Genomic DNA, 23,271 nt, shown 5'->3' with positions numbered 1-23,271 from the left:
CATACGATACTTTTTTGAAAAGTACTGGGCTAAATGGGCTTACACCATATAACCTCCATCATATAATTTATGACCAAACCGAACCCATTTGTAGTGGGTGCAACTCGGGTCAGGTTCAACCCGAAAAAATCAAGGGTCGGGATGGGTTTGAGTCAGGTTGAGTTTGGGTTGGGTTGAGGTGTCGGGTTGACCCAACCTGTATCAAAACCATGGTTTTAAATTTCGTTTTCGGCTAAAGTTTCGGACTTATCTGAAACCGAAATTTCAGCCAAAATCCCGCGGGGAAATTGGTATTAACGCATGAAATCCCAGATTTTTGGGACAAAAGTTCAATTGAAATTTCGATGAATTTGCCAAAAATTTCAGGAATTTGGTTCTCACCGAAATATGAAATTTCGGTCGAAATTTAAAACCATGATCAAAACCCGACTTTTGTGAAAAAATAAATAAAATTCACCATTTTATTGTTTTGATTTGTTAGAACATAAAAATCTAATGGGAAAGATATCACCGTAGACGGGTCAAGCCAATCCAAGCCGACCCGAATTGGGAAATTGGGTCGGGTTCGGGTTGAGATATTATATATTTTTTGGGTTGGGTTAGCCTTCATTGGGCTGAGAGTCTGGTTGGGTCTGGTCTGGGTTGACATTTTTAGAGTTTCGGGTTGGTTTCTTTAGCTCGCGCGAGTGATGCTAACATCCACCTCCTTTTCCTGAATTTCATTTAATTTTCTTTAGTCTTCTTCTCAGTTGTAAAAGCAGGATTTTTTCTTCTTCTTGCCTCACATGTTTTTTTTTCTTTTCCCGTAGAAAGACAAGAAGCGAAAAAAAAAAGGAAGAAAAATTCTGCAGCCATATGAAGATTTGGGTTCTCTTTACGCAGTTGATATCTGCCGTTTGTGCCCTAATTTTAACCTTCATATCAGTTTCAGTGATCAGAGCAAGGAAGAACAGAAAAATAGCCGTTGGGTTTTTCCACCCGTACACGAACGATGGTGGAGGGGGAGAGAGGGTGCTATGGTGCGCCGTAAAAGCTATCCAAGAAGAAAACCCTAATCTCGATTGTGTGGTCTATACCGGAGATCACGCCTCGCCGGAGAGTCTGATGGCTCGAGCGCTCGATCGATTTGGCGTCCAGCTTCCTTACCCACCTCAGGTATTTTGATAAGGTCATCTATCTGTTCATATTCTTTTGTAAATTGTGTGTGTTTTTTTTTTTTGTCTTTTTACATGTATTATGATTGAATGATTTTTAACTGGGTTGTTTTTAGGTTGGTTATTTATTTATTTAAGTCTTATGGATGTTTTGAGGTTTATAGGTTTTGTTTTAATTGCTTTTCTTTATAATTCCCAATGTTTTAAATTTTGGTGTCGGTTTCGGCCAGCATAGAAATCGAAATATTTCGGTTTCGGTGGAAATTTCGGCCAAAATCTTGTAAAATTTGGTGGAAATCTTGTAAACCGTGATGATGACTAGACGATTCATAAGCACGCCCTGTTTGGATTTTGCTCACCTTGGGCTTTTTATGGAGATGGGTTTTTGTTAATTTTGTTGATATCGTCTATTAAATTAACCTTACATGAAACGATCCCTTGAATCTTTGGCATTCAAATTCGAGAAAACTAAACTTTCGTGAGAGAGAAAGATTTATACCTGTTCCATTGCTGTTGCTTACTTACATCAGTCTGATGAAGAACCACTTTCCTTTCTTGAGCTTGAAGACGACTCGGAAAACGCCCCTCTTCACTCCATTTACACTCACTCCACCAATAGGTAACCCTTTTCCTTTAGATGTGAATTCTCTCTTAATTAGAGATGCAAAGCATGGGTGATGGGAGAGGGACGGAGGCCTTATATAAATTAGTGAAGAAAATTCCCATTAAGCTTTCCAAACTTAGCAATTTCATTTCCTTCTTGGGATTAACTTTAGCAACATGCATGAGTCAAAACTTTGAGCCCAAGAAACTTCCAAAACCGTGTGCTCTTTCCAATTAAAAAATAGCCTAATACAATGCTACAATATTAGAAACTTCTAACATTCTCCCGCTTACCCTGCATGGGCTTTATATTCTTATACCGTACGATTGACATTCACTATATGTAACACGTTTACAAATATCCCATTCAATGAGTGTGCTAACAACGGATCATGCAATCATTGGACTATTAGTTCAATCCAATGACCTCCCCACGGTAACAGAGTCAGTATCCTTACCAATATTAATGAGTCTTTATGGTCTATTATATGTCTTTATCGACATCCGGCTTCTTTATATCATCCATTCATGTGCAAAAAAACAATAATAGAGCAATAGATAACATTTATTTATTAGGATCAAACTCAGAGCGATCCCATTACAAATGTCTATAAATCCCCATGCAGACTCCCACTAATCAACATAACCAGTCTTATCCACCAACCCTATGCACCCTACATATCCCTTAAAGAGTTTAGGTGGTAGGCCTTTTGTTATGGGATTTGCTAACACAAGTGCGGTACTTATGTGTTCAATAGACACTAACTAATCCTAAACCGTTTCCATTACTCTAAACCAATATGCTTCTACCCGTCGTCTGATTTGTTGTTCTTTCAAAAGAAAACTGCAGCGGAATTTCCATAGTGGATCTTCAAAGGCTTCTTAACTCGTTGAGTTTCCAAACTTGGTTCCTTTCCATTGAGAGCAACTTTTCTTTCATGGCCTCAAGCCACTGAGCCGATTGATCACTTGTTATGGCTTGATGAAAAGAGATGAGATCGCATTTATTTCTCTCTCATACCAGGTAGATTTCGTAGTCATCGGAAATGGCCGACTACGCAAAGGTTGCTGAATAGGATTATCCACTGGGCTCTCCTCGATGTGGGGTACTATGGCAAGTGCGTCTTCAGGTACAATCGTGTCCTCAGTGACAGATATAAGCACCACCTTCTCTTCGATAATCAGTATTGGGATCATATCCGGTTCTCCTCAAAGGTGACTTTCCTAGGCACAATGCTCTCACTAAGGTCATCATTCTCGAAAAATTCGGCATATCTAGTCTCTATGAACCTAAATCCCTTAGACCTCTCAAAAAATCAATAAGCTGACAGCTAATAATTTTAGGGTAAAATCTAGTCTTTATGATACAACCACTATTACCAGGAAAATAATACCTAAATGGCTAAATCCCTTAGACCTCTCATGATAACCAATGAAATAGCAACTAATCGTTTTAGGGTCTAATTTCCTTATTCGGGGATTATAAACTTTAGCCTCGGTAAACAACACCATATGTGTAAATACTATTGACCCATAATTCATAAGTGTCTTAGCCACCGCCTTACTAGGAACCCGATTTAGGATGCGCTCTAAGGCCTCTCCCCATAGGAATTCAGGCGAGGATGGCGTACACATCATGCTTCTCACCATATCCATAAGAGTATGATTCTGCTCAGGTGTACCTGACATCGTGTACTGAGCGACACTACCGTTCTCTTGCATATATAAGGCGAAAATCCCTATATTGCGGCTCGCCTTGAGACTCTCCTCTATCGGTCCTCACAATTTTAGTCTTTAAATCAAGTTGATTTTTTTAAAAAAATTTAAAATTGAGTTGATTTTAAAAAAAAAATTTAAAATTGAGTTGATTTTCAACTTCGGCCTTATAGATTTTAAACATATCAAGGGCTTCCTACTTTTCATTAATGAGATACACATAGCCATAGTGAGAAAATCATCAATAAAGGTAATGAAGTATCTTTGATCACGAACTATCATAGTTAGAAAAGGTCCACACATATTTTCATGTCTGTTTCATACGACATTTAGAACCAAGGAATGAACTAATGTATGATTTCATTTTGGAGTGGATGTATCTTAGCTGATAAAAAATAAAGTTAGCATGTGATGTGACCCAGGAGAGGAGAAGTAGAAGTAGAAGAAAGAGGGGAAAAGAGAAGACGAGGAAGAGAAGAACAGAAGAAGGGAAAGAGAATAGTAGTGGAGGAAGAGGGCCTACAATCAGGAGAAGTAGAAGAAAGAGGGGAAAAGAGAAGAAGAAGAGGAAGAGAAGAAGAGAAGGGAAAGAGAAGAGTAGTGGAGGAAGAGGGCCTACAATCCACATCAGCATGAGACTTCACTTGTACTACTATCTAATGGCAGTGGATAAATGATTAAAGTTGGCCACTAATAACTAATGGAAGGTGCTTTCCCTGAAAATCTACTCCATTTATGCTGGACTGAAAAATTTGTTGAACAAACATAATACACTGTTGATTTATTAAAAAAAAAAAAAAACATAATACACCATTGAACTGATGTTTGTGTATTATTCACATTTTGTTGATTTCATTGCTCTTGAAAATATTTCCTTCATTTCAATCGATCCTTGCCCTCCTCAAAGATGGAGTGGGTGTTTCAAGGTTCACAGCTCAATAAAAAAATCATTAGCATGTATAGTTTTTTTGAATGGTGATAACCAGCATGTATATTTATCTCACCATTAGTAGTCATAATGTTGTTTGACTCTTTTCTATTTACTTTTGTGTTGTTGCCTACCATCTCATTACGCTCTTATACCATACCATAATAATCAGGTTGTGCACTTGTATAAGAGGAAGTGGATTGAGGAAGGCACTTATCCCCGTTTCACTATGGTTGGACAAAGCTTTGGTTCAGTTTATCTCTCATGGGAGGCTCTTTGCAAATTTACCCCTTCATTTTATTTTGACAGCAGTGGCTATGCTTTTACATATCCGCTTGCCCGGATGTTTGGGTGCAAAGTTATTTGCTATACACACTACCCAACAATCAGCTTAGATATGATTTCTCGTGTTCATCAACGTAGTTCAATGTACAACAATGATGCTCTAATTTCAGGCAGGCATGCTCCCAGACCATGATAAATATTTCCTTTTTTGTGTATTATGAAATCCACTAAATTCCCCTTCTAACTTATCGCTTTAAAATTGTTGCATTGGCCCAGTATATCTAGACTAACTAATTACTATTTGCCGTATACAACAAATATTAGTTGGCTATTGAAGAAAATCTGTTGTGTGACTTTCTTTGAAGCATTCATGTATGAGCTTGTGCATCGATATGAGCTAATGAGCTTGGCAAATGCACGTCCTTGTTACAGTTATGTTGTTTAACATGGAGTTTTTTCAATATCGATGTGGTTGATTCTCTCTCTCTCTCTGAAAGTTTTTTTTGACATGGGTGATTCTCTTATTGTAATTTATTTGCAGTTACGTGTTTACGAGTTTGTTTTTAGTTTGTTGTATGTGCTACACAACAAATTTACTTACAAATTGATGTTTAATTGGAATCGTTCACTATATAATAATGGCACTCTAATTGCAAGCTGTCATTTTTCTTGATTGTGATAGGACACTTTCTTCCACCTATTTTATTAAGTATCCTTTTATACGATCACTTCATAAATTCTGCATGGACCTAATATATGTATTTTTATTTGTATAGCAATATAGACACACTCATTGTTGACGTATACTAACTCTTGTCATGGTCCTGAGATAAGCATTTGCTGTTGAACAAATGTACAACCAAAGCTCACTTACTATTTAAACCATCTACAAACTAGCATCAAATTGGCCCATGACGAGCCTAATAAATTCACAAACCCTAAAAGCAAACATAAATATGCAATTACAATTGTACAAACATTTCATTTCAAAAAAGAAATGTACAAACATAACCCCTGGTATCCTATTTTTCTCAAGTCTCAAAACAACTGTTCATCTTCGTTATATCTCCATATGGACCAACTGCCATGACCTTCGGGCCATCCTCGACATACTCACTCTCCTTTTAGTGCCGTAGCATCAATTGGTTTCTCAATCAATGAGTCCTTGAGAATGTTTAATGTCTGAAAGATAATCCTTCAGTTCCTGTCATTATTTTTCAGAACCTTGCCCATTAAATCATAATAAGACGAAATCTTATTACCTGGGTCAGTTGTAGCTATTGCATCATCTACCGTTGGCTTCTGATTTAGCGATCTACCTGCATTAACTGATATGTTTTCCCCATACCAAAACTTGCTAACCGCTTGTCACCATACCAAAGTACTTCGATGCATTCCACGGGCTTCTTGAGGAGTAAAATAATTTCTCAAAACCCTTTCTTTTTACGCAACTCCCATTCGCTTCCTCAATTTTCTCCTTTTCCTTTCTCAAGGTCGCTCGGGTTCCAGTAACTCCAACTTCTACTTCCTCCTCCAAAGGCACAGGTGTACCATTTATATTCCCAATCTTTGAAATAATCCTATGTTTCTTGTATGTTCCCTTTATATAATCTTCAAAGTCTTTTTGCTGGTCGTTTACATCTGGCTATACCTTCCTGCATACAATCACATCTCTACCAAATCCTGTTGAATGCTCGTTAAATTGAGTAATGCTTCTACTCGACATCACTTCATCGCAATATAAACATATTGTTTTATTGTGATTGCCTGACATATCTTTAGTATGAGCCCATGCTGCAACATCTGATATGCAAGAATTGAATTAATGAGAGATTCTGCACTAAACGATCTCAAACTCATTTGGAACCTTTTAATTTAAAAAGAAAAAAGCGAAGTGGTTGGAGAGCAACAGTGGATGTCAGCAATAGGCCTAGATCTGCCTTTTTAGAAGAAAAGGATTAAGAAATTTAATGAAAACTGGGTCATCTTCAAGCTCAGCATAGAGTTGAGAAAATTTAAAAAACCCCACTTTTACCAAAGTTTGGGCATATTGATGCATTTAACTGTCCCATTCGTCTGAGGAGGGTGAAATATCTCAAATTCCCCTCAGGCCTTATAGGGCATATAATTCTTTGGGACAAAGTGGTTAGAATCCTCATTTTTCTGAAATGCTGCCACGAAAGATTGGCTGAACCGTTTATCAATCAGTTCTGTCCAGAATATGTCTGGTACAAGATGTTCCAAATGGAATTTCTGTTACATTCTGGAGCACCTGGAACACCCAAAATTTTGTATGTCATATTGCTATGCAATTCTTATCCTGATTTCCTTTATGGAATGGGGTGTTTTGGAAATTCCACTTGGAATGGAAGGGAATTGATAAGTGATAACTAAAGGTATGGTACTGATGCTTAGATATCAGTTTGCCATGCGGTATGACATTTTCCTTTGAGTGTGAAAATTTATGAAATTCAGTATATACCCTGTTTCAAGGTTACCTACAAGTGCTACATAGATTCTTTTTTTTGAATGATGAAAAATTTTATTAATAGAGAAAAAAGAGCCCACGACCAAGGTGGTCATTACAAGGGTACAATAGGGAAGGGAATTAGTGTGTGACAATGATACACTGACACCCTCAAGGAGGGACGAAGTACAAACTCTCCAATCTCTCTGGGATGGCTTAGGAGTTTGCTTGGCATTTGAGGGGCACATCAGCAAAACCCTTTGTTTGGTTGCCAACATAGCATTGACATCCCAGTAAAGTCTCAGGTATGTCTCGGAGTTGTGGCTAATAATTGCATGTCTTGTGATGTGTTAAGTGTTATCCTTGCCCCCTCCCTATGATATCCAAGCCAAAAATCTACAAAAGGTAGAATTTTGCTTGGATTTCTTGGGAATGATGCTTTTTCTCTCTTAGCTCTATCTCTCTATTGACAATGACACTCCCTACCACTACTCTACGAGGTTTACAACCAAACACTTCTAACCATTAAAAAAAGTCAACCAAACACTACTTACCGGTTACCACTATTCTCTGAGGTAAGTTCCAAGCAAATCCAATACTTTTCTACTCCCTATTGACTAATTCTTCTACTCTCCGAGTCTATCCTGCACAACCAAACACACACACACACTGTGTGTGTGTGTGTGTGTGTGTGTGTGTGTGTGTGTGTGTGTGTGTACCCATCCTAGCTATTCAATCGGCATCACTGTTAGCCGATCTCCTCACATTCAGAAAAGCAATGACAGAGCTTGCTACGGGGTCCAGAATCTCATCAAAAAAATGATCGAATCTCCATGGATTGGGGGGGCTCCCATCAAGCCAATGGACAACATTGAGGGAGTTTCCCTCCATAGTTAGCCTGCTCAAGTTCCTCTGTTATCCTTATGCCACAAAGAACTGCTCTTCCCTCCTATTCATTTGACTGTGATTCCAATTGCACCAGAGAATGCCACCTAGTTGAACCGTTCTCGTCTCTTAAGATGCCCCCAACTCTAGTTGGCACTAGGTTCCCCATACTATATACGTCAAAGTTGAGCTTCAAAAGACCAGGAGGAGGGGAAGCCCATCCAGGGGTTGGAGTGTCGGCACTCTCTATACGAACACAAATTCTCTCTCTAACCATGCCATAGATCAAAAGCCGAGACAAACTTTAAGCAAGGAAGGATCTTTACCCATGACATGGTTAGGGCGATCACGTTTTAGAAGATGAAGTGCGTTCTCTTCACCGAGCCTTTAAAAACCTGAGCGTTCCTTTCCTTTCATAAAACCCATATTGTGTCCAGCAAGATCACATTTGTGAGTGTCCTTCCTTTCTTCCACCAACGGGCAAAGAACTAACACTCCAAGAGATGGATTATTCGAGCCGGAAAGACCCATGCCAAGCCGAATCTCTTGAGTATCTGCCTCCACACTTCTTTGGCAACCCGCGTGAAGGAAAAAATGATACACAGACTCACCGGTCTCTACACATAGAGCACAATTATTGATGATGAGCATGTGGTGGTTGTGCAAGTGATCCACCGTCAGGATTTTGTCTAGAAAGGCAGTCCAGCCAAACGTGCACACCCTAGTAGGATCAAGAATGCTCCACACTTTGACACGAAGCGAGGTCGCAGGACAAGGGACAATCTGATGGTAAAATGATTTGACGGAGAAAAAACCCCGGAGAAGCTCTAGATCCAAATCCTGAGGGGAGCAGGAATGCTACATAGATCTTTATCTATCTATGTCTGTCTATATGTTTTCTTTCATGTGTGCAATTTTATGAAATTTAGTAGATACCCTGTTTCAAGGTTATATGTCGGATTGTTGCCACATATTTTTTTATTTTATTTCTGTGATCCTACAAATAATAGTTGGCTAAGAAGTGTAGTGTCAATTTTTAAAGGCATGCACCACTCTTCCTGAATTGTTTCACAGATGAACTTTTTTGCATGGATGTGCACTCACAAATCTTGGCAAATATTTACTTCCTTTTTACAATTATCTCATACAACTTGGAATCTGGTCCAATATCACATCAATGAACATAGTCCAATGTCATGTCATAGAATATGAAATCTAGCGCATCAAACACTCTTAGGTCAGCAATTGTGTTGCATTTAATGGCCTGTTATCCTTTTGCTCAAGAAATGCCTCCGTATTTTTTTTATTAATGATGGATTGTTTGTCCTCTCTGCCAAACTTACGGATGTTTTAGAAATCGTGAGAAAATAATTATGCTGAATCTCTGTGGAAGTTGTCTTTCCTTGTAATTATATAGCATTTGTGCTGTGAGGGAACTAACCGTCTGTAGGGGTGTTGTGTGAGTTGTGCTTTTTATAAGGGAGTGTCATTATTGGTTGGGGGGTGTACCTGGAGTATCAGCTACCAGCTAAATCACTGGATATGTTGTAGCTTCTCCCCCAAGCTTTATGGAGCTTAAATTTGATAGCAATAGCAAAGGGGTACTTATGATGGACTCTGGAGATTTCAATATTGAAAGCAGTGTTTAAAAATGCGGATGTGAGTCAACATGCGGCCAAGAAAAATCCTTCTTGACTTGGCGCGGACACGACCAAGAACGCAGTTGACGCGGCTGAGTTACTCGGTTAAAATGGTCGTAACTCAGGAGAGTCAAAGGAGTTTTTATTGACTCTAAACGGTGGCAAAATGCGGAACGCGGCCAAGGGAAAAGGGAGTCAACTCGGGGGAGTCCACGGTGACGCCGGGGAGTTTTAAAACTATGATTGAAAGTACTCCAAGAGAGGGTTGAGAATACTTGAGGCAAACAGTTTCAGAATGTTGAAAAGCGACACAATTGATCGCCATTTAAAAAATAAAAGCAACACAATTGGTCGAGTAATGAACTGAGTTCATCTTGAGGAGAATCACCAACAGCAGGCAAGGTTCTGACAACTTTCAACCAATGGGGGCGCCCTTTTCCCTTATTTATGCAAGGGCGTCCTTCAGTTTAGACTTCCTCTTTATTATTTGTCATGTTACTGGCGCACACCTTTTATTGGTAAGCTTTTTCAGTTCCACGCTGATATTTGATTTTGGGCTGGGTCTGCTGTAGACAGCCTTCAATATGGACGTTTTGTGAGAGGACCACCATTTCTCCTCTTTGCAGGTAGTTTTCTTGGATTTCCAAGGCCACACATGTGACACTTGGCTTCGGGTTGTACGATTCATGAGTCGAATCAGATGTATGGGGACTAGAAAAATAGCCATAGGCTTATCATACAATACTAGAATCCCCAAAAAATTGGGAAAATAAGAGAATACGAGAAAAAATACTGAAAAAATACAGATACAACCTATGATTTGTGGACACGGATTCATGTGTCGACTTTTGACACGGATACAAATTACAAAGTGTCTGACATGGCAACCCCTAAAAATCTAGAAATGCCGACACGCCCATACACATAGATACATATAAAATTAATTATTACTATTATAATTTGCAGCAATATAAATACGGTATTCATTTAACAAACTAATAAATCTTGGGAAATGTTATCGGCACTCCCGTATTTTGATGATCGCTCTCCTCACTTTATTAAAAAGTACAGTATGAACTGCACCATAGGATGATCCAAACCGTCCATTAGATGGGCCACAGCCTAGATAGGCTGTGCTCCAAAACTCATTTCCATATGTTGATCATTACCCTCCGATCTATGGAGGTTTAGGATCAACCCTCTAGTATTCAGTCCCTCTATAGATCGGAGGGTTAGGATCAACCTATGGAATTGATTTTTGGGGCACAACCTATCTAGGCTGTGGCCCATCTAATTGACGGTTTGGATCATGCTATGGTGCGGGCCATACCATACTTTTTAATAAAGTGAGGAGTGCAATCATCAAAATACGGGAGTGCTGATAAAATTTCCCTAAATCTTTAGGATTAAATAACTATAATTTAAAACAAACATAAGATAATCAAATAACAATGCAGTCATTAATTTAATCTCGTTCTCTTCAGTCTCCAATATGTATCTAGAAAGGGAGATCAATAGGATACAGTGAATATAACATTGGAATAAGAGTTTGTTTAGGCTTTTAGGTTTAGGGGAGGAGATATAACAATAAATATTAGATAAAGAAGAGTTTATAATAAAGGAAAAGTTAATAATAAAACAGTTAAACACAATATTCAATAATAAAACAGTTAAACACAATATTCAATAATAAAACAAAATGTCACACTTGGCACAGTATAAAAAAGTGTTGACACGCCCACATTAAGTTTGGCACTTTTAGTAGTACATTTAGAAGTGTTGACACATGTGTTGTGTCGGACGCGACATGACACGTGCCAGCACTAAATTCCAAGTGTCGGTTAAATCATAGGATACAACATGTTAGAAAAGAAATACAAAACACCTATGCTCCAGTATCCATCTCTAACAACATAGGTCCAGTTGATTTTGGTGAATTTTCCACTTGGGATTGGGTCTTTAATGATGAGGTATGCTGGTACATTGACGGCAGATTCATCAAGGATTCACGACATTTATGAGATGGTGGCACCATGGCAGCTCTGTGCGTGCATCATCTCGAGTGGTACTCCTTGATTGTGATTAGATGAGCATGTGGAAGAAAGGAGGTCTGGTCTTCAGGAATTAATTCATCATATGATGCTGGTCCATGGGTTCCATAGTTTTAAAACCCCCCTGCGTCCGCATCGACTCCCTTTTACCTTGGCCGCGTTCCGTGTTTTGCCGTCGCCTTCCACGTTTTGCCCTACGGAGTCAATAAAAACTCCTCTGACTCTCCCGAATTATGACCACGTCAACCGAGTACTCGTCCACATCGTGCCGAGTCAACTAGGATTTTCTTCGGCTGCATTCCGCATCACATCCGCATTTTTAAACACCATTGGGTTCTATTCCAGTTAAGATGCAATGAAATGTTTTCGGAGTTATCAGAATCAGATTTATGCTGATGAAACTGTTGAAGTTGCTTTTATTATACTGGTGCTCTAGGCTGCTCATTTCCCTTTTCACGTATAATCACATTAGTCATGGTAATTTTCTTCAAAGTTGGTCTCTTGAGTGAATTTACCCACTTGATTTTATCCATAATAATGTAGGAGCTTATTACTCCCTTGCTTTTGTTGCAGCATGTGGCTATCTCGGTGCAAGGTCATCTACTACATGTTCTTTAGTTGGATGTATGGGTTGGTGGGCTCTTGTGCTCACCTTGCTATGGTGAACTCTTCATGGACAAGATCTCATATTGAGAAGCTCTGGAAAATTCCTAGACGTACTAAGAGAGTTTATCCTCCTTGCGATACATCAGCCCTTCAGGTATCTTGTGTCATGTTTTTCTTTTTGTGAAATTTCTTGAGAGTCAGGATATTAGTTTCTTGTTTTTTTTCTCTCCTTCAAAACAGAGAAATATTCAGTAGTTCATTCCAAATCTTCCCTGCTTGCCAGCTCCCATACCTTCTTTACATGCAATACCATACATGTTCAAAAGCCTTACCATCCATGAATTGTGTGGAGAGTCATTCACAAAATAAAAATAAAAGTAATGATAATAAAAAAAAGACATAAAGACATACAGGAAACCTTATTCAGTTATTCTGGCCGTAGTCAAGTGAAAAGATTTGTAGAGATATTTCATCATTTTTTATGTCCATGGGAATCTTATGGGGTAACTTCTGGACTCTACTATGGTATAGTTCATGTTGAAAATTTTGGTGATGGACACATTTATCCATGGATTGGATTGCTTCAAATCTTCAAGCAAGTCACGCCCTTTATGAGTGGTCGAGTTAGAAGAAGTGTTGACATGGCTCAGCTACCATTTTAGGAAGCCTTAGTTAAGAAACATCTGCACAGTGTCATTGCTCTTTTGTAATTTGCTTTAAACAAAAGATGGCTTGTGTACAACTGGATCAGTTCTTTTTTTTTTTTTTAAAGAACTGGATCAGTTCTTATGGTGAAGAAAGAGTTGAATGGGGCTACTATTCTTGGGAAAATGCTAAAAAAGGGGCTGTTAAACTCCCTCCTAAAAGACACTCATTGGGCTTCACTTGTATCTCGTGTATGTGATCAAATCCGTTGATCCAAACAGAAATCACAAGTCCAGCCAAATGCCGTTGAGAACACCTTGATCGGATGATCCTAGGCCCTTGATCCATCAAGCCTCATCTAAGGTTCCGCAAAAAAAATAAAATCTAAACCATTTATTTTTTTAGTCCTTTATCTTACACACAGGATGCCCGTTTGGGATGGGACCAAGACCATGTGGGTCTCCTTATGATGTTCTACAAGAACAATGGTCTTGATGTTGCATACATGGCTCTTTGTTGGATCCAAAAATATCTTTTAGCATTGATGGTGAAAGTGACTTTCAGCGTAGTTTTTTGAATGAACTATCAGCGTACTTGTTCTCGTATTCTTTTGTACCTTTTCTTTTGGGAAGAAAATAGAACATTATAAAAAGTTTTTTAAAAAAGAGAGAAAATAGCACGCGTATCACTTGTTGAGTGTGAGAAAAATTCAATTATTAGTTTGACAGAAATTAAAGTGGTCCGTGCAATGTAGATGGCCTACTCGTAACTGTAGCAAACCGAAAAGACTACCATTTTCTTGGACATCCGATCTTCCCTATGCATTTGGAGATGATGGCATCACAATTTATACTTCCTCTCTTGATCCTTACTCTGCCATTATTCTTTGCTGCGTGTCTGCATTTTCATTTGATAATTGTGTACATTGTTATTTGAACATGGTTAACTCATTTTTAGTGTTACAAGAAGTCCTCAATTTTCAATCAAACTAATGTTTTTTTACTGGCTATGGTCCTGAACAGGTGCTTCCATTGGAAAGGCCAGCCGAAATCCCGACGATTATATCTGTTGCTCAATTTCGTCCAGAAAAGGTGGGAGTTTGTAGCTAGCCATTTGTGCTTCAATGTTGTAAATTTTAAGTCCTTGGTGTTAGAAGTTATCATAGTGGACTTGGTTTCTATGTTAGGCACATACTCTTCAGCTTGAGGCATTCTCACTTGCTGTTCGGAGACTAGACCCCGATACTCCTAGACCAAAGCTCCAATTCGTGGGTAGTTGCAGGAATAAGGAGGATCAAGAGAGATTGCAAAAATTGAAAGATAAATCTGTTGAATTGAATATGGATAAACATGTGGAATTCTACAAGGATTTGATGTACAGGTCTATTTTCTTATCACCATCTCTCTTGTTTTCTTACCCCCAACCATGCAGAATTGCCATTTCTACACTAACCAGTGCAGGTGCCGGCAGGACTTACCCGAATTGTAGTTCTACCATTCCGGTTGGTTCAAGCAATGGAACCCATACCGCCATACAGAGGGTCCAGTTTTATTTCACTGGAGTCTCATCCCACCAATTGGTAGGGGTGCAATTTGGGTCGTGTCGGGTTGAGCTTTTGCTAAAAAATGAATTGGAATCAACCCGGACCCGACCCGGTTTTATGGTAAAAGCTAAACCCGAATTCTCAAAACTTGACCCGAGTTCCACCCCGACCAATTGACATGGGAGACTTAGAAAAGTCCCAGCATATGTCACAAATATCGTTCTCTGTAATTTCTCTGCAAGGGAAAATCTCGGGATATATTAAATTTTGTTATTTTTTTTTTCAGGTTTATATCAGGAAAAATGATAAAAATAAAATTATTTTAAAAATATATACATATATATATTTAAAAAAAAAAACAGAGTAAAAATATCAGAATAATATTGTGAAATTATCGCGGCATTTTACGATAAAAATGAAAATATTACTATATTTTTAAAATCTCAGGATTATTTTGGATTTTTTGTCATTTTATCAAAAATGTCGCTATAAAAACATGATATTTTTGTATGTTCATTAAACACGATATTTTGAATTAGCCGTTCAAAAAAAAAAAAAACTCGATATTTTGATTGAAAATATCAGAGATATTTGTGACATAGGTCCCACCTAGACTACAGACCCTTTTCCTTTTACAATACCTCATATAAATCTACAACTTTATATGTTCATTAAACATGGCATACTCTTTTTATTTTTATTTTTTTCGGATCATTTTACAAACTTATATTTTGTATGGCATTTTATCACTTTAAGCAGGGATTTAGTACAACTTCTGGGAGGTGCTGTTGCAGGCATTCACTCCATGATAGACGAACATTTCGGCATTAGTGTCGTAGAGTACATGGCAGCAGGCGCAATTCCAATTGGTTAGTGTTTGATCATTTCACTTTCGTCATTTTTCCGAAAAAAACAGACCCACGGTTTGATGTTAAAATGCTATTTTTCTCCCCCAGCTCATAATTCGGCGGGTCCAAGATTGGACATTGTTTTAGAAGAAGATGAACAACAAACAGGATTTCTCGCCCAAAACATAGATGAATATGCAGATGCTATCCTGAAGGTTTTAAGTATGCCGGAGGGAGACAGACTTAAGATAGCTGCGGCCGCAAGAAAACGTGCCGCCAAATTTTCGGAGCAAAGGTTCTATGAAGATTTTAAGGCAGCAATCTGGCCGATTATGCACAGTACTTGTGCTTACAGATGAAGTGCAGAAAAATCTGGAGTTTGAGAAGAGAGGAAGGTGAATTGCCCCTTATAGCTTCTTCCCTTCAATATTATTTTAACTTAATATTTTTAATTTAAACAATTACACTGATTTACTGCTATTAATTATTTTATGGACTTCCTGTTGAGATATTCTTTAAAAATAGGCAAATGATGGTCACTCACATTTTGATAATGGCACTGTTTACTTTAGTTACCACTACTTTCATTGGTTGTTGAGAGCACTTTGGAATGTATAACATCCTTTAAAACTTGTTAGAGAAGTACCAAGGAGTGGAGTGCTATTGTATTCATGTTGTCAAGAAATCAACTTAAAGCAAATAAGGACCAAAGCATTTTGGTGATTTATTATTATAGAAGAAAAAATATTTTGGTTATTATTAACATATAAAATAAAAACACCAAGGTGCTGTTTGTTTTGAATTTTGAGAACTGATCGTGAGTCCAAAACTGATTGGGACTAAACATTCTCCCTCTATTTTTTTCCTGAAACGGATGTCTGTGAAGCTTCTCAGTTTATTTTGTTTGAAGTATTTGACATGTCTTTATATGGTTTCAATCTTTTTCAAAACCAACACAAAACAATCAAAACGTTTCTGTTTTCATCCCCACTGAAATACATCAAAATCAAAATGCTTACCGAAATCAAAACAGTAACTATATTAGTGTTATATTATCTGTTACATAATTATATAATTATATTTATATGAATTGCATGTGAGATGTGATGTATGTATTATATCTGAAATGCGGTATGTACTGAATTATTAGACATACTTGAGAACCCATGTCACTAGGTGTTCAATTTTATTAAACCATTATGGATGACCGTCTTACCTATGTGATAGTTTTTAAGTGTATTTAATATTTAGGCGTATTCTAGCAATGCTGAAGTTTCATCTTACCATTATATTGTATTCATATCTTTCTCTGCATTTTCATGATAATACAGGATTTTCATTGAAGTTTTCAACCTAAACCGAAAATTTCTGTTTCTGCAGCAATCGAAATTTATACTGGAACCGAAATTTAAAACCTAGTTTCTTACTATCGAAATTTACACTGAAACCGAAATTTAAAACCTGTTTCTTACTTTGAGATTCATTTGCTGTGAATGTTTCATCAAGAACTTTATAACAAAAATCATTATAACTTTTTTTTATGGGTAAGCTGGGGTTAGGCAGACCCCTACTAGATATATTAATAAAAAAGAGAGATACAGCATGAAATGCCAAAAGGCAAACCCACAACAGTAAATGGAAAACAAAAAAGAACTCCAAAATGAGAACCAAAAGCACAAAGGAGGGCAAGTGGCCTCCACAACCAAAGAAAAACACGACAACCCAAATGGGGAATAAAACAAACACCCCGATACAAGACCCAATGACACAAAATTATCCTAATTTTAGAGTGGGTCTTGAAATGGAGGGAAGCACATATGTAGGAGATGGTCGAAGGAGCGAAGCTGGGGATTTCCCTTTCTTATCCTTCTTTTCTGAACTGTTTGCCATGGACCATCTGTGAAAGGAGAGTCAGAAGAGGAAGGAGCTATTGAATTTGAGGTCTCCTCAAGAGTATCAGAATCAAGGCCTTTAAGGGCTGAGAATTTGTTTCCAGATTGAATAATATTCCTATGATGAGGCACAGATGGTCTAGAGCTGGTCCGAAGAGGAGAAGTGCTTGCCAAATTCTGATTTGGAGCTTCATATTGATGGAGGTGAAATCCCAGTATCAATTTCAGAATGGATTTTGCTGACTGGTCTCCATTCTTTCTTTGGCTGAGGTTGAGCATGGTTTGAATGAAGGTGGCAAGCTTTGGTACTGTGACTAAAATCCTTACAAAATGAACAGGAACTCGGTTTCCAATCATAGTCTATTTGCTGAATAATCTCACCCGAGGAGGTACGAAGCTTTATAGAATCTGGGAGGGTTTGCTCAGCACTCACTAGTACACATAGTCTAGCATAATTCAGCCTAGCTGTCTCAGCTGTTTGAGTGTCCATGTAGAGGGGCTTACCAATCAAACTAGCAATTCTACTAAGGCAATGATGGTTCCAAAACTTTAGATGGAGCCAATGAAGCCTGATCCATATTGGAATTTCCATGAGCTTTTTCTTTTCCATGGAGAGATATTCGGATCCCATCTTTGAAGAATCAATGGCCTTCCCCCATAGTTTTGACCATTCTCCTCTAGGACTCGAGAGCAATCTTCCTCACACGAGAACTTAAAAAGATAGAAACCATGGTCCATGGTAAACATTTGAAGAGTACCTTGCAGCTTCCATTTGCGGCTAAGAGCGCCTCGAAGGGAGACAAAATAGGGTCTCTTCCCAAAGAAATACCCGACGAGGCAGTTAGACCATTTTTTTCCATATTCTTCAATTACTGAATTTTCAAAAAAAAAGTTAATTCCATATTCTCTTTCTCTGAAACAGCAGGGTTAATGCGTTGAAGACTTGTTGAGGTAGGAGAGGTAGGGGGTTCTTCAAAAAGGTTCTTCCAAGGGGTGATAGAATTTGGAATCTTGGCTTCCATGGCCCTCTGGCATCCTTTGAGTAGCTGTTGTGGTCCTGCTTGAGAGAGACAGAATGGGGGCAACCCCAGCAATTGGAGAGGCAGGAGCGGCCTGAGTGTTTGAACAAATTCCCGGAAGCAAAGTATTTTGAATAGGGGTATTGAGATGAGAAGAAGTGCAGATTTGAGAGTGAGCCTTTTCTGTTGGCTTCCCAAGATCAGGAGAATGGAGGAGATGGCTATTGGGAGACTGATTACAGGGATCTTCTGATTTTGAAGATGAGGCCACCTGTTTGCTTTTCACATTTTCAGGGGGAGAATTTGCATTGAGGGGCTGGTCTGCAGGTTCCAAGGAGGGAAGAATTGCCTTGTTTGGTTTATAGGATTTTAGTGGAAGAAGTAGTCAAAGGGGGAGGTAACAAGCATGGAAGTTGTGTAGGCTTGTCTTGGGGAGAAGAGTGGTAGTCAGGCCTTTTTGGTTGCAAAAAGAATGGAAGACGGCTGGGCTTTTGTGGTATTCCTGAAATGCCGGAAGATGTTTGGTTGCCAAATTTGAGCTCAAATTCCATTTGACTACCCAACATCAAGGGACATCATTATTACACTTTTGCATAGGTGGCGCTAATGTGGCGAGAATTGTCCCCTCCACTAAAATTCAAATTGCAAACCTCCCTTTTAGAGTTTTTATATGAGAAAAAGAGGGGAATTTGTTTGTCTTATATAATCATTGTTTTTTTCCTTTCTTTCTCTCTCTTCCCTTTCTCTCTCTTCCACAACCCATTTTGATAATGACACCCCAAATATTTCCACACATCTTCTAGCAACCAAACGCCTTACCGTTTTTTCCTTTTGACTACCACTCTTCTCCCTAAGACAAGCCTACACAACTTCCATGCTTGTCACCTCCCCCTTTGACTACTTCTTCCACTAAAATCTCATAAACCAAACAAGGCAAAAAGGAAAAAACGGTAAGGCATTTGTTTGCTAGAAGATGTGTGGAAATATTTGGGGTGTCATTATCAAAATGGGTGGTGAAAGAGAAAGGGAAGAGAGAGAAAGAAAGGAAAAAAACAATGATTATATAAGACAAACAAATTCCACTCTTTTTTTCATATAAAAACTCTAAAAGGAGGTTTGCAATTTGAATTTTAGTGGATGGGACAATCTCGCCACATCAGCAAAAGTGTAATAATGATGTCCCCTTGATGTTGGGTAGTCAAATGGAATTTGAGCTCAAATTTGGCAACCAAACATCTTCCGGCATTTCGGAATATACCACAAAAGCCCTGCCGTCTTCCATTCTTTTTTGCAACCAAACAGGCTATAGGGATTTGCAGTGCTAACTATTGAGGTGGGCTTCTCGAGATGAAGGACTACATGGGGGGAAGGTTCTTTCTGCCCATTAAAGCCACTGGAACAGTTTGGAGGGTCTGGATTCACAGTTTGACCCACTTTTGCATTTAATGCTCCAGTAGTTTTCCCAAGGGGCATTAAAACAGAATCTGCAGTGGGACAGGATAAAGAGCTGTTTCTTGTAAAGATCCTGCAAGTAATCTGAAGAAGAGCCCAAGATGGTGCAGTCTGCATTTAATGCAAGGTCTAAATCAGTCGGAGAGAGAGGGGGAGAGCGGGTCTTATGATTTGAAACCTGAAATAAATAGGGAAAACTGGAATTTTCAAGGTTCAAGGTGGTAATGGGATCTACAATGGTGGTCTTAGGTTCAGTAGAGGTATTTTCTTCAACAATGGAGAACTCTTCATCTGAAAAAGGAAAGTTGGACGGAGGGTTATTCATAAGATCCAGCAGAGATAGGTTATCCTCCTCCTCGGCAATGAGGTTTTGTTTTAATTTTTTCCTGAGTTTCTTAGCCTTTTTCTTCTTCTTGGACGAGGTGGAGCTCTCTTGGGGGTTAATTTCTTTATCAACTTCTTTCAGAAATTTCATCTTTTCTTGGACGGTGGCCTGGACCCTATCAAATTCCCCACTGATAATGCTGTTTCTGAGGTTCTGCAGTTTCCAGTTGGGCTTTGGAGTTGAGTCAATCTTATATTTGACCAGTTGTGAGAGAAAGTAAGTTTCTCCGGTTCTCCATTGACAATGGGGATTTCATTACCAGTTGCAGCTTGGAGACCTGGAGACCAACCCTTTCGAAGGTTGGCAAAATGTTTGGGGATACAATCTTCATCGGATGAAATATCAGGGGATCTGAAATTATCAGCATTAACATCCAAAGCTGGAAGAGGCAGAGGAGTCAACCAAGTGATCCGAAGCATCTAAAGCTATACATACAAGAGTCTTCATTTTGGGTGTTTCCTTTTAAGAGATTCTATATGCTGGAAAAAAGAAGGTTCAGGATTTTGATGCATTGGCCAGCCTTCATCTTCCTTTCCTCTTGATGTGTTACTTTGCAAAGAGAACTGATCATGAGCTTGAGCAGTGGAAACCAATTCAGAAACCTGAACTGGAAGAGGATCCATTGCAAAAGGCAGAAACTGGACTGTGCTTCGACAAAACGAAAATGGCAGGAGAGAGGATCCATTGCAAAAGACAGAAACTGGACTGTGCTTCGACAAAACGAAAATGGCAGGAGAGACTAATCTACAAAAAAGTACTAAAACTAGGGAATCACTAAGGAAGGAGAAGAACTAAATCATCCATTGCAAAATTAACTACTTACTATCTAGAGATATCATCTTTGCAAAAATCATTATAACTTGTCATATATTAGGATGGAAATTCAAAATTTACCATATAAAATTGTAATGTCTTTATTTTTTGGGTGAAGAGAATTTTATAAAGGGAGCTGATATTTACGCCCCTTTTAATTGTGCGGACACCCCGATTTGAAACCTTTTCACCGGTTAAAAAAAAGTACCCTGTTACACATAGTAAGTCTTTTAAATGACCAAAATACCCATAAAAGCATCTAAATCGCCAACTCTATTTTCCATCTTTCCCACACGTTTCGCCCAAATCCAGAGTTCAAACTAGGCGGGAAATGGCGGCCTGATTAAATGCCATGGCCCGCTGGAATGGGAAAAGAGATAGGATTTGTTTCCGTTCTCTTTTTCTCCGATTACGAGTGCATGCCGTGTTTCAGCTACTAAAAAACGTCGGCCTTTTTACTTTCTATTTTCCTAAGAAAACCTAAAATCACACAATCGGATTAGTGGTAACTGTAGAAAGCTCAGGGTGTGTTTGGCAATGTTTCAAGTTAAACAATGGGGCTCTAATTTCTTCTAATTTCTTCCAATCTATTTATATTTTGTCTCTCGGAAAAAAATTATATGAAATAGTACCATTATTATGGCGTGCAATTTTAATGTTGTTGGATTTTCATAAGTAGATCTTGATTTGCAATGGAATTTATGAGAAGTCAATAAATAATTGCATCTCCTGTAAATACGATCTTGATTTGCTTATGCTCTCATAAGTCAATCGTTCATATCGAGAGCTTCTTGATATCGGGATACATTTTCAGCAAATTTTTGTAACTTACCTCTCGACATTAAGAATTGGGTAGCTTATTGTGTTGTATTTACATTGTTGTTCAGAGAATGCTTTAAACACTTGTTTCCGTAGATGGCTAAGATGAGATGCTTATTTAGTTTTGTGTTGTATGGCAGAACTTGAAGGAGCTATTATTACAGCATTACAGGATTTGTGTTTCTACACTATTGGAATAAAACCCAGAAAGACCTTCTAAGTTAGGCGTTGTAAGCTCGAATTTTTGGCGAGACGCTCCTGTATTTGGGAGAGAGAGAGAGAGAGAGAGAGAGAGAGAGGGATGGGATATGAATCACTGTTATGGATATTTTTGTGATTTCAAAAAGTGCATTTCGGGTATAAATGGCTACCTTCGTTAGCCCGTTTAGTGGCGTGAAGATGGGTGTCCGCAGAATTAAAAAGGGCGTAAATATCAGCTCCCTTTTATAAATAGCCAATTAATTTTATCAAATGGACCCCATGTCATCTCTGTCGCAACAAAGGCCCAAAAATTCATCCTCTAAGCATTTTTATTAATCAATAGTCAAATAAATAGGCCTTTCAACACATATCTTCCGGCTCTAACTAGATGAGACACAGTGAGGACAATTAGGCATGTAACACAAGGTCAGTAGGTGTCGTCAAAGAATTGTTCATTATAGGCATTGTTGCATTTTTATACGGGCTGATACCCACCACATAGTCCTTTATGAATTCAAAGTAACTGTCTGAAGTAATTTCCCAATATGATTTGTGTCCATGCTTTGGGAGGGTTACACCATCAATTAATAAGATTTTGGGTGAGCAAAGACTACCTCTTTAAAATTATGGATTAATCTAATAAAAGTCCCGAATGGTTATTTCACCCCAAAGAAGAGTGGACAGAGAAAAATAAATGGATAACATGCCCCCGCCTATATGGTCAAAGGCAAGACAAAGCAAAACAACAATAAACCATCTCTATAGGATGATCCTAACCGTCTGATCCGCATAGGTTACTACAGTAGGATGATCCTAACCCTATGATCTGTAGTGGTTTCTATAATGTCCTGTTCATCTACAGATCATAAGGTTGCCTCTACAGATCAGATGGTTAGGATCATCCTAGGGAGATGATTTGAATTTTGAAGGGACTTATTAATAAAGTGTTCCCTCTATAGATCGAAAGGTTAGGATCATCCTAAAAATTATTTTTCGACAACAATAAAATGAATGATTTAGATCATAGAATAATGTTGGCCCCACTGTGCTGGGTGCGATCATACCAGCACAAATGCACTGGATCCCCTTTTCAAAAAAAAATGTTGGCCCCACTGTATATTTTTGAAAAATACTCACACCCACACAACATATAAAATCACATGAAAACAGATGCAGAAGAATAGATGCTTTTACCACGTAAATAAGTTGTGCCCAAAAAAAAATCATTTCCATAGGATGATCCTAGCCCTCTGATCTATAGAGGTTTCCATAATAGGCAGTTCCTCTACATATCTATAGAGGTTTCCATATAAGAGGCT

General features: G+C 38.4%; 1 protein-coding gene across 1 annotated transcript; it reads left to right on the top strand.

Moving 5' to 3' along the window:
• The first annotated feature begins 528 nt into the window (after positions 1–528).
• Positions 529–22,223, top strand: LOC143856094 (GDP-Man:Man(3)GlcNAc(2)-PP-Dol alpha-1,2-mannosyltransferase-like). Its single transcript, XM_077366150.1, has 10 exons — positions 529–663; positions 810–1,155; positions 4,574–4,860; positions 12,303–12,489; positions 14,003–14,071; positions 14,167–14,360; positions 15,283–15,392; positions 15,480–15,766; positions 21,892–21,959; positions 22,005–22,223. The coding sequence occupies exons 2-8, from the start codon at positions 856–858 to the stop codon at positions 15,728–15,730; spliced, it is 1,398 nt and encodes a 465-aa protein (XP_077222265.1). The 5' UTR covers positions 529–663; positions 810–855; the 3' UTR covers positions 15,731–15,766; positions 21,892–21,959; positions 22,005–22,223.
• The last annotated feature ends 1,048 nt before the right edge of the window (positions 22,224–23,271 follow it).

This window comes from Tasmannia lanceolata, unplaced genomic scaffold (assembly GCF_043159265.1).
Source record: "Tasmannia lanceolata isolate RefF3 unplaced genomic scaffold, GAP_Taslan_0.1 ptg000023l, whole genome shotgun sequence".
Taxonomy (NCBI): domain Eukaryota; kingdom Viridiplantae; phylum Streptophyta; class Magnoliopsida; order Canellales; family Winteraceae; genus Tasmannia; species Tasmannia lanceolata.
The sequence above is the reverse complement of the archived record's forward strand: the minus strand, read 5'-3'. Positions and strand labels throughout refer to the sequence as shown.